Source organism: Colletotrichum orchidophilum, assembly GCF_001831195.1.
Source record: "Colletotrichum orchidophilum strain IMI 309357 chromosome Unknown Scaffold_61.1, whole genome shotgun sequence".
NCBI classification, from domain to species: domain Eukaryota; kingdom Fungi; phylum Ascomycota; class Sordariomycetes; order Glomerellales; family Glomerellaceae; genus Colletotrichum; species Colletotrichum orchidophilum.
The window spans coordinates 37715-52381 of record NW_019173017.1 but is presented as its reverse complement, the minus strand read 5'-3'; the positions used below and the strand labels follow the sequence as shown (position 1 = coordinate 52381).

At 52.5% G+C, this 14667-nt stretch overlaps 4 protein-coding genes across 4 annotated transcripts; 2 read left to right on the top strand and 2 right to left on the bottom strand.

Annotated features, from left to right (window-relative positions):
• Window positions 1-77: 77 nt before the first annotated feature.
• On the top strand, window positions 78-1339 carry CORC01_07541 (ATP synthase F0; the record flags this gene model as incomplete). Its single annotated transcript, XM_022619177.1, has 3 exons — window positions 78-291; window positions 352-911; window positions 1001-1339. 3 exons carry the CDS (start codon window positions 78-80, stop codon window positions 1337-1339), a joined length of 1113 nt encoding a protein of 370 aa, XP_022474256.1.
• Window positions 1340-1931: 592 nt separating this feature from the next.
• Window positions 1932-3794, bottom strand: CORC01_07540 (FAD binding domain-containing protein; the record flags this gene model as incomplete). The annotated part of the gene is made up of 4 exons (XM_022619176.1): window positions 1932-2203; window positions 2373-2687; window positions 3009-3294; window positions 3396-3794. 4 exons carry the CDS (start codon window positions 3792-3794, stop codon window positions 1932-1934), a joined length of 1272 nt encoding a protein of 423 aa, XP_022474255.1.
• A 5006-nt stretch (window positions 3795-8800) lies between these two features.
• CORC01_07539 (uncharacterized protein) lies at window positions 8801-10288 on the bottom strand (the record flags this gene model as incomplete). Its single annotated transcript, XM_022619175.1, has 5 exons — window positions 8801-9068; window positions 9131-9241; window positions 9308-9522; window positions 9691-9957; window positions 10070-10288. The coding sequence occupies 5 exons, from the start codon at window positions 10286-10288 to the stop codon at window positions 8801-8803; spliced, it is 1080 nt and encodes a 359-aa protein (XP_022474254.1).
• A 1816-nt stretch (window positions 10289-12104) lies between these two features.
• Window positions 12105-13810, top strand: CORC01_07538 (acyl-CoA dehydrogenase domain-containing protein; the record flags this gene model as incomplete). The annotated part of the gene is made up of 6 exons (XM_022619174.1): window positions 12105-12402; window positions 12455-12658; window positions 12719-12798; window positions 12882-13125; window positions 13186-13660; window positions 13741-13810. 6 exons carry the CDS (start codon window positions 12105-12107, stop codon window positions 13808-13810), a joined length of 1371 nt encoding a protein of 456 aa, XP_022474253.1.
• Between the last annotated feature and the right edge of the window lie 857 nt (window positions 13811-14667).

Genomic DNA, 14667 nt, shown 5'->3' with positions numbered 1-14667 from the left:
TTGGTTTTGTCTTGGTTTTTGTTTTCGAGTCAACGCCACGCAGCCTGCCGTTGCGCCGCCCGTTACAAACCGCCGCCATGGGCTGGGTCCTCAACGCCACTCCCCAGGTCGAGGGCATATCGCAATGGCCGACCATCATCGCCGTCGTCGTCGTCCTCTCCTTCCTCTCCGTCCTCGTCGTGGGCTCTCGAATCTGGATCCGATTTTCCGCCAGAGGTCTGGCTGCCGATGACTGGATGTCGGTGTTGTCAGAACTCTTTGCTCTCATCTATTCCGGCCTGACCATTGCACGTGAGTTCAAGCCAAAAACTCGGTTGTGATTGCCATGCAAGATTCTAATGGGGATGTAAGAAACGAGATATGGTCTCGGTTTGCCCATAAAGCTGAGGCCAAAGGAAAGTTTGATTGTGTACACGCGTATCAACTTTGCAGGCCGACCTTTTTACCAACTGGGCATCAGCTTCTTCAAGATTGCCCTGCTGATTAGCTATCTCCGCCTGCTCAAGGGAACCGACCAAAAGAGCTACCGCCGGATCGTCTGGCTGACCATCATCCTGGTCTTCATCGCTCACCTGGGATGCTCCTTCTCGCTCATCTTCGCCTGCACGCCTGTCGACAAGTCGTGGAACCCGCTCAAGGCGGGAACCTGTCTGCCCACGGGCCCGTCCTTCACCGCGTACGCCGTCGTCACGATCGTCTCCGACGTTGTCGTGGCGGTCCTGCCCATCCCGGTGCTGCTGAAGCTCAACGTCCGTGTGGAGAAGAAGGCCGGCCTGATTGCCATTTTCTTGCTCGGCCTCTTCACGACCATCTGCTCTATCTTGCGGTACCTCGAGATTAACCGCATCCAGTACGGCGACGGCAACTCGACGATGCTGGTCTTGTGGGGAACCATTGAATTTAACGTTGGCGTAAGTTTTTCTACCGTAAAAGCTTCCGCAAGCTTTCCGCGACGTCCCGAGAAGTGCAGAAAGCAAAAAAAGCTAACAACTCTGGGCAGAATATCGTGTCTTCTCTGCCGTTCCTGGCACCGGTGTGCATGAAAAAGGCCAAGAACTACCGCTCAAAGTACTCTGGAGGCTCGTCGCACGGACGAAGCCATCTAAAGGGTGGAGAGCGGTACAAGCTCAGCGAGTTGAACCACGACAAGTCCGTCTTCGCCTCGGCGAACCACAGCAAGGGCGACAACGGCAGCGAGGAGAACATCCTCCCGGGCAACATTATGAAGTCTGTGACGTACAGCGTCCAGGTCGACGACAGGGTGGAGAACAAATCCGGCATGCACAGCGGGACGAACGACAATACGCGACGAAGGGATTCGCGAGAGTCGGATGTGTAAGGGGATGGTTCGATATCACGCACCGCCAGCATCACAATTACAAAAGAAAAACAGTCAAAATTGAATGGAGAAAATGTAAAATGATAATGTGTAAAAAGGGCCTCTTTATTTTGGAAAAAAGAAAGCACCAGATTCGGTAGATCAATTGTAAGGCGTTGGAGGGACACACCAACTTGGAGATGTTTTGTTCATTAGCAGCGATCACTTCCCATTAAGGATTCGTTTTTTTTCTGGATTCCGGTTGGATCTGACGGAATCGCACAGTATCGCATTAGCAAAAAATGATACCCTCGATCGAAGCCGGCGGGAGCAGAGGGGGGGAGGGGAAACCTGGTCACCACACTCACAGCACAGGCTCTCTTCTCGCTGATCTCTCCCCACCACGGTGGAGGACCAGAACAGACCGGGGTGGGAGGAGGGACGGTTACGTGTCACGAAATCACCCCATCACCCCATACATCCCACAACACGATGCTGATCTTCATTCCCGGAAACACGGCGAACGCGATCTCTTTTGCGTCATTGATTCAATTAAAATAGAACGAATAGATATCAATCTACAGAATACTCTGGTGGGCTATCGGCAGTCCTTTTACTCTTCATCAAACTGAAGCTTCATCTCCCGCTTGCTGAGAAGAGGGCTCGTAGAGCTAATCTTGGGCCAGTCGTGCGCATCCATGCATGCCCGCCGCGACGCTAGCACGCCGGGTCGGGCTCTGGAGACGACAGCATTTTCGTAGATGTCGAGGGCGGCTCGCAGGTCCGCAAAGTTACATGTACTGTTGCTAGCGCTCAACTTGGGCGCCACAGTCTCTGCAAAGTCGAGAACGTCGAGGATGGCGTGGTTGGCACCCTCGCCTCTGTCTGTGCGTGCCGTCAGTCATACATCTCCGTCTATTTGAGACGAACCACCCTCAAGGGTAGACGGAGAGGGAGAGAAAGCTAGAGTCCAATGCCCGAACGAAACGTCGGGCAAGGGCAAAAAAGGAGGCAAACAGGCGATTTGTCAACGAAAAAGGCATCATTCACTTACACATCGCCATGGCATGAAAGGCATCGCCCATCAGCACAACCCTGCCCTTGGACCTCAACCCTTTCGGCGGAGGGAAATCGTAGAGGTCGAGGTGTTTCACGTCAGTGTCAGCGGGAATGCCAAGAGCAAGGGAACGAAACGGCTCCGACCACCCTTGGGCAAACGACTTGATGAGCTCGACCTTGCCGGCGTCCGTCAACGGATAGCAGGTCGGCTCCGGCTTGCCCAGGAAGCCGGAGCGATCCGGCCACGAGATGCACAGCTGGCAGCTGTACGTGCCCGTGCTGTCCTCGTTGTTTCTGGGGGCGTCGAGCACTGCAGGTTGGGGAAACACGCAGAATCTGTGTTAGTCTTTTTTTGCTCTCATCCTTTCTTTTTGGTTCTTCTATCCGCCTTGCGTACACGCGGCGCGCAAAAAGGCAGGGAAAGTCGATGATAAGAAGATGAAGAGGGAGGGGAGGGGGGGGGTTCTCAGCCCCACGGTAGCACTCTCAGCGCAGGGACAACCCTTGTTCGGCAGACAGCAAGATCTCGCGTTCGCCTTGATCGGGTATCAAGAGCCACCTGAGTGACAAGAAGAAAAGAGAAATGATCGGATACCACTCTGATAACAACCAAGGGAAAATTAAAACTTACCGCTGAGATAGAGAAACGTATCGTTCCGAGACGATGCGCCTTGTAGGAAAAAAGGGTCGAGCTTCCGGATCGGCTCTATCTCTTCGGGAGTCAACTGCAACTTGAGGCCAAGTAGCCGGACCGGAATCCGGTGTCTCTCGTGCTGTTCCGGGAAGAGCTGGCGCCGAGCACGGGAAGGGCCCCCGTCGCAGGCGACGAGCACGCGACCAGCCACCGAAGAGCCGTCGTCAAAGGAGACAACGACGCCGGTTTCATTTTCTTCGAATCTCGTGAAGCCCTTCCCCCACTGCAATGGCGACTTAGCACGGGAAGTTGACGGAGCATCGCCGCAGCCTTGCATCCGAACCAAAAATGCGGGTATAAATAGGAATGCAACTTTCAACGTACCTGAATGTCGATATCCGTAGCCACCAAACGCCGCAACCTCTCCCTCGTGACCCTGATCCTCAGACTCTCCGGGGCGCGTGGGCTAGCACCCTTGAGCTCGGCGGTGCTCAGGTCAAAGAAGGGGAACGCCGAGGCCTCGCCCCTCTCGACGGCGGCCCGGTCGACGTAGGCCTCGGGCAGCCGCGCGACGAGGTTGTCCGGCAGCAGGGATCGCAGCGCCGGCAGAGACCAGTGCAGCGTCAAGCCCCAGCCGACGCCGCGTGTCGTGAGGTCCGTGTCGCGCTCGTAGATGCGGTAGGGGATGTTGGTTTTGCGTAGGTACTGCGCGAGCAGCAGGCCGCTGACGCCCGCGCCAACGATGATGACGGGGAGGAGGGGTCCTTGCTCTTGGATTGCCATGGCTTCTTTTTTGCTGGGCAGCTTCTTTGCTTGGAGCGTGCTTTTTCTGTGGCTTTTTTTGCCGCTGGACGAATACTTGTCTGAAGAAGAGACTGGGGGGCGTGTGTAACTTGACCAGGCCTCCGTTCTTTTCTTGCGACGGTTGGAAACGATGGGCGAGAACTCGGAAGTCTATGCAGTAGCAATGGCGGCTGTGCGGCAAGCAGGCAAATGACACGAGTAAAAAGAGCATCTGGCACCCAATGACATGCATTAATAATGTAATTGTATGTGTGGTAACGGCCTCGGCGCGGAGTACATCTCTCAAACGTCTCCGACCAGTCTCTGCACCCAATAGCCCAAAGGGCTTCACATCCGATGCAAGATTCGCCCTCATCCAATTTCTCGCAACCAGACCACAGAAAAGCTCACCCTGGTCTCCTCGACCTTCAGGCTTCATCGAACCACCCCCACTGCCGTACTCTTACACCATGAACCGAAAACTCTATTACCACTTCACTTGACCCCTGCTTGGGGGAAATCGCCTGATGTCGGGGGCCACCGGCAAGGATGGCCTAGCCAGCGACACCCATGGGGCGGGAGGATCGCCGGAGACCTCCCCCCGGCCGCTACCTGTGCCACACACACACACCAACAGCCTAGGAGACGCTTTCGATGGGCAAGTTTGAGTCCCTCCCTCCCAACGGCGCTTTTCCTTCACCGGCACACGCACAGGCAAACACACACACACACACACACACACACACACTAGGGAAGAGACGGGAGCGCGGGAGGGAGCGAGGGAAAGAAAATGGGCCTGACAAACCCGTTCTGTTTGCTTGTCAAACGTCTGTGCCACATCGGGACGAAGCGATGCGCGTTTGTACCACACCCCGATCTGAGAGCGAATGGTAATTCCACCCACACTTTCACTACGCTCCCTATTCTCAAAAGGTCTCTGGTTTCCAATTACTTCGTCAAACAAGATTTCATTTCAGTCATTGGTGAGTTGTCGAGACAGAAGGGGGCATGGAGAGAGGTTTAGCAAAGCGGCCAAGGTACCTCGCTCGAGAGCAGGGAATACCAGACCGGCCCCAGAACCGCTAATCTCGGACGGGCTAGGAGGGGTAGGGGGTAGACGGGGGGGGAGGGCTGAAATCCAAAAGTTCACCTCTAGGCCCGTACGTAATTCCACCGAGAAACCCACAGGCGAAAGAAAAGAAGTGGGAGAATTCGTGTTGCTGTGCTCTTTTCTTGGCCATTTTCCCTATGTACGGGGTTCAACTCCTACAACCTTGCAAACTAGGCGGCCCCCCTTCCCCCAGAACCACTCTTTCAGACAGACGACCTTTCCTCGTCTGTGTCTGGCTAAGCATTCTGGTCCAGTGGGGGGTCCGGAAAACAATGCCGCAACTCCACCGAAGCCTTGTACAGAGTACATGTATTCGTACTTTCCGTGATGTGGTAATCTAGCGCAACAGCCGCGCCTCTCACGACCACTCACGGCGGCTCTCCAAGGATCATTCAATCGTCTCAGTCCCTCTCAACCATGGTACGGATACACTGTCTGAGGTTCACAAGAAATGCCTGGTTCTCAAACACCAAGGCTCACCCCCAGTCCCAGCCGGTCCATTGGCTGCCTTTTAATCACAATCAGCACCAGTATCCAAGGCCAAGGCTTCGCCGTCTAGACGCTCGAACGAACCGTATTGAGCGACGAGAAAAAAGCTCGCAGCTTGCTCTCTTCCGATCTTGCTCGCCCCCTCTCAGGTATCCACTACCTCTATCCGTACCTGGCTCTCATAATCCATCGCCCACGCTGAACGAAGATGCACCAGAAATGGTAACATTCGTCGCCGATCACACTTTTCGCCAACAATCCTTGCCTCAGCCATGCAAGATTGCGGCACAGCACGCCGAATACACCTCAACGTACATGCAACCTCGTCAACCGCGCTGCTAGCCCGTAGCAAGGGAATTCTTCGGTGATTTGCCTCGCCTTTCGCTACAAAGCCATAGATTTGGTAAAGCGCCGCGCTCCATGTCCATGTCACCCATCTAGACTAATGGAGCCCATCTCCTTCGTCCCGCGTCCCGAAACTGCTACCAAAGAGTGATGAGACTCCGAGAGTCGAGACTGAGAAAGAGCGCGCGTCCTACCTGGCAGCGGCCACAGCTGAGCTTGCTCTACAATCTGTCAGACAAACCTACGAAATGGAATGTTACGCTGGCGTGTCATCGCTGGCGTACTTTACAAGTTTTGAGTTTGACTAGGCAGGTTGAGCTAAACACCAGCGAACCAACCTCACCATTCATAGTTCTGACTGGTGCCATTTGACAGGTAAACATCAGATCGAACCGCGCTTGCTTACAATGTTCCGATTTCCCGAGTGTAGCCTGTTTTTCTCAACACGATCTGCCCGGCAGTCTGGTTCCTATATAAACCAGGGCAGCACAGATTTCTATCGTGTGCACGCCCCTGCACTTCCCACTCGTCTACTACGTATATTCGACAAGAAAGCCACTGACATGCACAAGAATCACGCTATCCTGAACCTGGCATTAGACGACTGTCCCTCGTAAGCCAATACCGCACCGCACCAACTGTACAATTTTCAAAGTACCCAAGTCATAACATACCTTACGTAACGCACCTCGCAGTGTTCCAGATGGTCGACGTGCCTTTCCGATCTGATTGCCGGATCAAGATACTGGACCCAACGCAGATGTACGACCACATTTCGGGTATGGTTGGTGCCGGATATCGTTACACACGTATCAAATCACATTGCTAACGAAGACCGGTCCATCTCCGTGCCTCGGAATCCGGTACTGCCTGTTGGCTTTCCGCCGTCCTTTCGTAGCAAGCAGTCTGGTTGGGAGAGTACGAACGTGTGAGAAAGTCTGGAACGAATCTCTGAGAATTTCAAATGCGACGCCAGCGGAGACCCCCGGGTACTCGACAGAGGCCGGGGTCCGAAAGACACATATGCAGCGAAAGAAATTTTGATGACCGACCCTCGGGGGGCGGATAGCAGGACCCATCAATGCTGTTGGCAAGTGAGAAGTGATAACATGGGTGCCGAGTGCGTTAGTCCTATCCATACAAGCTAGGGGGCCGGATTGGATTGGGCAAGGGGCATGATGGTGGCGGCTAGGATTCTCAACGGTTGTTGGATATCACAAAAACGGCCCATCAAAGAAGCGTCGATGGCAATGTCGAGTGGAAAGCTCATGATGATGTAGACGACATGCGGCGTGCGCAGCTAGTTGCCTCGACCGATGTGGGACGATGTGACGCAGCAGGCGAGCAAAGTGATGGACTTTTTTAGACGTTTAGAAAACTTCGTTGTCAGTTGATCATCACTCCTGGTCCGCATGGCTTCCATGTTGTCGACAGGGCTTGGAGGGGATCCTGGGACGAGCTGATTTGTGTCCGGAGTATTGGGTTTTGTTGCCCGCATACGCAGGAGCTGATGGGGTCTGCCAGGCACCAACGTGTACACCACATGTGAGGTACGGATACCTTGGGAAGACATCGACGCCACTCGAGAGGTTGTCCCACTCGTTGGTATCTCATCATGCCAGGAAAGCTGTTTGCGCTCCGTTCCGAGTGGTCAATGGCCGTCGTTCCACGCCACAACTGAGAAATTCGGGGATCAATGAGCCATGTATTGCATTTGCATGGCATGCAGACGAATCCCTTACCGGAGAGGATTGGCATGGGAGGCTTTCCGCTTCGGGCGAAGGAAGCACCTCTGTTCCCAAACGTCTTATTATGAATTTTCTAGGCGTCTTGAAAATTGATACCTGTTAGTCAGACCTCATCATATTTGGCTAGCCGTGATCTTGTTTGGAAAATTGCCCCGACCGTAATCTAACACAACCTTGGTTCCTTACTCCTTGTCGCGACAACTTGAACAGTGTTGAGCTGGAACTGTTCTTCAGTATTCACCATAGATTCTCTGATCCCGGACCTTTCGGACCTTTGTGGTCAGCGCGTTGCTGTCCTTGAGTTTGCGTACACGTATGACCGTACATGGACTATGTGATTGTTGTGGATAGGACAGTGTCCATGAGATTATGAAGCATGTAGAATGGACTTCACTCCGGTCCCGAATGGATTCTGTTCCCTGCGAGCTCACATCGGCTGATTCTTGCTGCTAGGACGAGGTTGGCATTCGTTCTCTCGCGTCACAAAATAATTGTCCGCGTTTCTTTCCAGCAGCCATGCAAAAATGGCCATTTATTCTTTCACCGGAATGTCGTTCTATCCCAGTTGCTTCAAGCCTTCATTAGCCTTGTGGCATGAAAAGTACTATACGGAAGGTAACTGTCAATCAATTAGGAGTAACAAGGATATTCTTGCCACGACATGGACTTTGGAGTCTGTTTGGGCGAAACTCAGGCAATGTCTTGGGCTTGAATTGCAGTACAGATAGACTGCACTAGTCTTTAGACAGCCACGTAAGCGGCCGTACGTTGATCAGATCAAATAAAGTTTTCTGCTCAGAAAAGTTACGTGGAAGCTAGCGCAACGGCGGCGACTTAAGGTTCAATAGTCTGAATAGAACCGTTTTTCGGAGCTAGCGTCATTTTAACGAACCTACGTTTTCCTAGCGTTGCAGTCCTATGGAGACTATGGCAGGCTTTGACAGGCTATTCGGCTTCCGCATACTGAGCGGCTATTGGGAACCATTGCCAGGTACGGATACAGATATAAGCAAGTACTCTTCACGTCACGAGAAGATCGTCCGAGCCTAACTAAACCCTCATCGTTTAGTCTAGTCTTCGTGGTTGATGCAGCTAGTGAAGAACTTCATCCACAGGGCTTGGCGCTCCATTTCATGAGACCTCATCTTGATAAAAGCCACTTCATCGTGCCTTAGTAGCTGTCTGCAGTAGTGCTGCTTGGTCTGCACGTGAAACGATTATCTCACAGTTCGAAATTGGTTTGATCTAATTATCTATATTAAACACTAGCACTAACATGATGCTTTAGAACTTGAGTGGGGGGCCTGATATTGCTACGGCTGTCTATACACCAGGGCCGTCCCTCCAGCTTCGATCATGGTCCGCCGGCTGTACTGCTGAAGATCTGCGAGACTCATCTTCACAAAATCGTATTCCTCGAGGGCCTCCTCGGATGAGCGAGATGCCACCTGAGGTGGCATTTTAAGATACATTTCAGGCTGGCTCATTTCGGCACCATTGCGATCAGAGTTCTTGGACGTTCTGCTGCAAACGAGGTGGAGTAAGGGTCGAAGTGTTGGTAGGCAGCAACATATCACGGCACTATTCGAGTTTAGTCATGCAACTCATTGGCATCTACACCGCGAGTGAACACAATTGCCTACCAATACGCTTCTAATCCTGTCCAAATCATCAGATCGACAGTGCCCCACGTGGGATCTTTGTAGTCAAAGGTGGAAACTTTGACCAGCCGTATAATCGTGACGAAGCAATTGCTGATTGGAAGTTGTTAGCATGCCTTTTCTTCTCAGTTGAGGCATGAAAAGGAAGCAAGTACTCACAAACCGCCAAAGACAAAGGACGAAATAAGAAACATCTTCTTGAGAGGTGACATTGTCAGCCTCATGGCGTAGGGTATCGGAATGAGTATCAACACAAAGTCGGTCACAATGCTGCCAACTGCTATACTGATGTACAATTTAGACAGGTCGAGACAATTTTTGTGTGTAGTCCAGAAGTTCTGCACGGGTATGCAAGCGATGATCGTTGGTACGGTCTAGGTCACATGTCAGCACCCATGCATAAGCCTAATATTGCATTGCAAATGGCATCCTTCCCCGTGAGCGCGTCGTATGTATTAGCACGCATGGACTTCGACTTCCTCACAAGATGGATTTGTATCTCGTTCCAAGCTAACACTCCATAGATGGTGAAGCTGACTCACTGCGTAAATTGCCCATGCTCCGATGAAAAACATGAGACCGTACAAGTAGTATCTTGCAGTGAAAAGTCCAAAGATGCGGTGGTATAATATCACTAGCGATAGCCGCGCGCTAGCGAGTCCCATTGGATACATAATCTCGTTGGCGAAAATAGTCTGGTAAAAATGTGTGATGTTCATGGGATCTTCCTCTTGGACAACCACTTCGTGTCTGCCGAGCCCGAATTTGAGCCAGAACATTGTGCCGGTAAATACACCGATAATGAACACCTGCAACTTTGGATGAGTAACATTTTTCTCATTGAAACCGTTTGGCAAATTAATGGAAATCATAGGAGGGCCGAAAGTATCGACACCGTCGCCTAGGGAAGTGCAGACTCACTAGTGATATTACCGACAGCCAGTCGTCCCAGGACAGCCTCCGGCCAGACTGCCTTGCCGCAGCCATCCGAGCGCAGACGGACAGAATCGATAGTATAAAGAAGATGATGTGAATTACGTACACCTCGCCTACTCGACTTTCGGCTCTAAACGCAGCCTCTCGCTCCGGCGTCATGAGAGGCATGCCCGTTGTCGCCTCCAATGACCGAAAGAGCGACATATCGCGATGCCCGGGGGGTCGGTCGTTCGGTATGCAAGTCACGATGCTTCCATAAGTGTGGCGGGAAAAGAAAACGTGTCGGGAAGCGCGGCGGTTGTGATGACATCGATGGGCAGAAGCATTAGAAAAGGTCTAGAAGGATAAAAAAAGCAGAGGCCGATTGGGGGCACATAGAGAGGGAGAGAATCGGGGGGGGCTTCGGGCTAGATTGGACCAGTCTGAAACGCCGTGCCTTTAGGTGATCTTTCCCAATATGAATAGAGTTCCGACACAAGACGTTCAGGAGGTTGCGAGACGGGAACTCTGTATACGCTGCCATCCTTGCCAGAGTATACGATAACGAAAACTCAAAAACCAGCACCGCCGGAGCAACCAAAAGAGCGGCATTTGAATTAACGAGGTACAAATTCTGTCAAAACGGAAACAGGCCGATTACCTGCAAACGCGTGTGCCTTCCCTTTTTCCCCACCAACGGCAACTCAGCTGGAGCAGTGTCGTCGGGGCAGCTCGTGGATTTCATGGCGGGCCTTTTTCAAAAGTAAACTTTCTGCTAGCAGAGCCTCGAAGCCGTTGCATGCGACGGCTCACGTTCGGACCCTTTCCCGACCTTGGGTGGCATTGGCTGATGGTGGCATCAGTTGACGGCTTACCTCCCCGTAGCTTGGGAAATCCACGTGCGAGAAATTCCCTTCCGGTTGCGTTTCGCGTCTTTTCGGGTAGTGACCAAGACTTCGGGTCGCCCGGGAACCATTTTCAGACAGTCTGATCGGCCGACGGAGACACATACGAATACACGTGTTTGATAGTTCATCACAGCCACAGACACACGGGAAGAAAACAAAAAGCGCCTGGACGACTTTAAAAGTCAATCAGGGATGGACGTGAGGGGTTTCAAAGCCGCTGATGTCAAAAATGAAGCCGAGAACCCGAACTGACTCGATAAGTCCGAAGCAATCTATGCTTATTCTAGTTCAAAAGTCCGAGCATATCTATGGACGACATCCCCTTGTCTGTCAAATAGGCTGCTTCGAGATGCGATGGTGTCATTGCGCGAAGTTAGGGGATGAGTGCTTTGGTAATGGAGGCGCTTGGCTGCCCCAGACATTTTATCTCTCCGGTTGGCCCACGTTCTCTGTGTGGGCTACGCAGTTTTGGAATTAGCTTTTTAGTCAGCGCTGAATTTCTTCCTTATTTGGTCTGTGTGAGATGGAAGAAGTCTGGTTGGTGATACAAGTTGAGACTAGTCGACACGGGCTGCATCGTGGTATTGACCCCAGGCTCTGCCACGATGTCGTTCCAGTACCGAAGATGCTCTTTGGCCGACATTCGTACGGAAATGTCTCCGATTTGGCATACTTGCCCGTTATCGTTACCAACGGGATCGTGCTGCAGACACAACCATCCCTCTGGCTGAAAAGTTTGTCTGCTTTCTTGCAACCGAATCCTAGTTCATGCTCCAGGTATCGCGCCACCTTCCAACACCAACACGACTCATGTTCAAAAGGTCAATAGTCCAACCACATCGCAGCATAAGGGGGAGTCTCCTCCAACCCTTAAGCGCGGGGTAAGGACGAGACACAGACAAGAAGCCATGCGGGGGCATCAGCAGCTGTATCAAGCCGGACGGACCTCGGCTCATCCCGCACCGTGCACCGGGCCGCACATGTATTTTAGGAAACTAATCCTGAGAAGAGTCATGATGTTGACAATAAGCTCGCTGATCAGAGTCGAGCAAGATTGCAGAATAACACATTGTATGTGGGTCGCATTGGAAAAAACCATCCATCTTGAACTGTGTTAGTCCGGAGTCGGTGCAATGTCTCGCAAAGACCCCGGCGTCGTTGAGCCATACGGCAACCCTGCGCCATTCGCGGAGCCGCCGTGGTATAATACCCTGGCTTCTCCCTACTACGATGAAAGCCACCGAAGGGTGAGAGATTTCGTTCGCAAGTATATCGAGGAACACATCGCTCCCCACATACAGGAGTGGGAAGAAAAGGGCCATGTTCCCGATGAGGCGAGAAAGCATTTTGCCCAATCAGGCTTGGCTTTCCCAGAGTTGCCGCGACAATATGCTGGCCATATTGAGTTACCAGGAGGCGTCCCGGCGGAGAGTAAGCAGCATGCTTCAAATGTGACCAGCTTGTCTTCTGACATAATCCGTAGAATGGGACATCTTTCATTCTCTAGTTGTAAGCTACGAGGCCACTAGGATATGGGCTGCTGGCGTGTCGGTGGGACTCAATGGAGGAACGTCGATCGGTGTTCCCCCTGTCATTCATCATGGCACGGAAGAGCAGAAAAGGTGGTGGCTTCCAGGACTTGTCACTGGAGAAACCAGTTTCTGTCTCGGTTGCACGGAACCCACTGGTTAGTTGCCTACAGCGTACTTGTGACTGACTCGGAAGCGTTGTGATTAATGTCATCAAGGCGGCTCCGACCTAGCAAACCTAAAGACCACCGCCATCAAGTCAGATGATGGTCAATACTACACGGTCAATGGCCACAAGGTAAGTATCAGGGTACAGTGCATTGGTCAGAAATTCCAGCAATAACTTTCTGTACGGTGCAAATACTAATCCCTTTTTTATAGAAATGGATCAGTGGTGCGATACGTGCGAGTCACATGACGACTGCCGTAAGGACTGGCGGCCCTGGCATCAAGGGGATATCCCTCCTCGTCATTCCCCTCGACCTTCCCGGTGTGTCCCGACGCAAGATCAGTAACAGTGGGTGGAACGCTGGCGACAGCACATGGGTGACACTGGACAATGTCAAAGTGCCTGCCAATCACCTCATCGGGCAAGAGAATGCAGGGTTTCAGTACATCATGACAAGTAGGTGCCGCTAGAACTGGACGGGCATTCATCTTTGGCTGACGTGATGGATCAACCCAGACTTCAACCGCGAACGATTCATCCTGGCTGTACTGATGAACGGCCAGGCTCGGGTGTGCTTGGAAGACGCCTGGGCATATGCCGTGGACCGGCACACATTCGGCAAGCCGCTCATGCATCACCAAATCATCCGACATAAGCTCATCACGATGGCGCGCTATATCGAGTCGCACTGGGCCTGGCTGGAGCAAATTGCATACCATGCCCACGTCACCGGGTCCATGGGCACAGAACTAGCCTCGAGAATCGCCATGGCCAAGATCCATGGCGGTCGTCTTCTAGAGCTGGCAAATCGAGAGGCACAACAGATTTTCGGCGGTGCCGGGTATCAGCGTGGCGGCGTCGGGGCTCGAGTCGAACAGATTAGCAGGGATCTGAGAGTAAACATAGTCGGAGGCGGAAGCGAGGAGATTATCACGGACTTGGCTGTCCGGCAAGAAACTGGTGCAGCTGTAAGCAGAAGTGCTAAGCTGTAGTGAGTCTTCAGCTTCAGAGTCCCGGTGGTGTAATGTGAAAGTTACGATGACGTGTTGGAAAGGAGAGTACCTTAATCAGCGCGGCGGCCTTGTATCCCGAAGCCGAAGGGGCCGGAGGGGCCGGAGGCGGTGGGGCGGTGCCGCGTTGACCTCAAGTAGCTTAGGTAAGGTACGGATACCTCAGGTACTCAAAAACCTCACCTCGGTCACATGATGTCGGCCAAGTCAGAGCCGATGTTCGCCCGATGGTGGGTCCGCTCCGCGCTACCGTCCCATTCTGCAATTCCGGCTCCTACCGTTTGCTTCCATTTGTAACAGAAGGTAAGGCACGTGGAGATATCAATCCACCTTAGGCTGCGGAAGCCTGCAGGAAGGAGTGTCAAAACACCAATTTTCAATCTGGAAATGGACCAAGATGTATCGTCGTACCATGGGAACCTAAGGTAAGTTAGGTAGTGAAACTGCAGAAACCTCGCTTGGGTTGAACGCACCAATGAGATGGAGGCCCACCCAGAGTTCCATGTATCCAACGCCTTACCTTAAGGTACCTTAAGATAGCCCACGGGCGGTAAGAGGAAGGTATGGCTGGGCGTGACTGCCGTCTCGGAAGCGGTCGATACCCTCAACTCTTTCCTGCGGGGTTCTGTCAGGTAAGTGCTCGCAAGGCAAGAACCTGCTTTATCAAGCGAGTCCGAGCAAGATTTCCCGCTCCGAGCCTGCTTGAACCCCTTAGTCTCAGTCCGAGTCCTGTTATCAACGTCTCTGTTGTATAGCGAGCCTGCAATTATCTGGCCATCACCTTGTTTCCGCGGCACTAAGACCTACCCCCCTACGACGGATCACCCTCAACGACGGATCACACTTTCCCATACAAATTCACGATGTTTTGCTTATTAATATGTTACGACCCAACATGCATAAAGGTACCCGGGGACTTACCCCGCCAGCCTATGGCGGCTACCTCGCTATATATGCAGTCAACATGGGAACACTTATGTCACCCTCA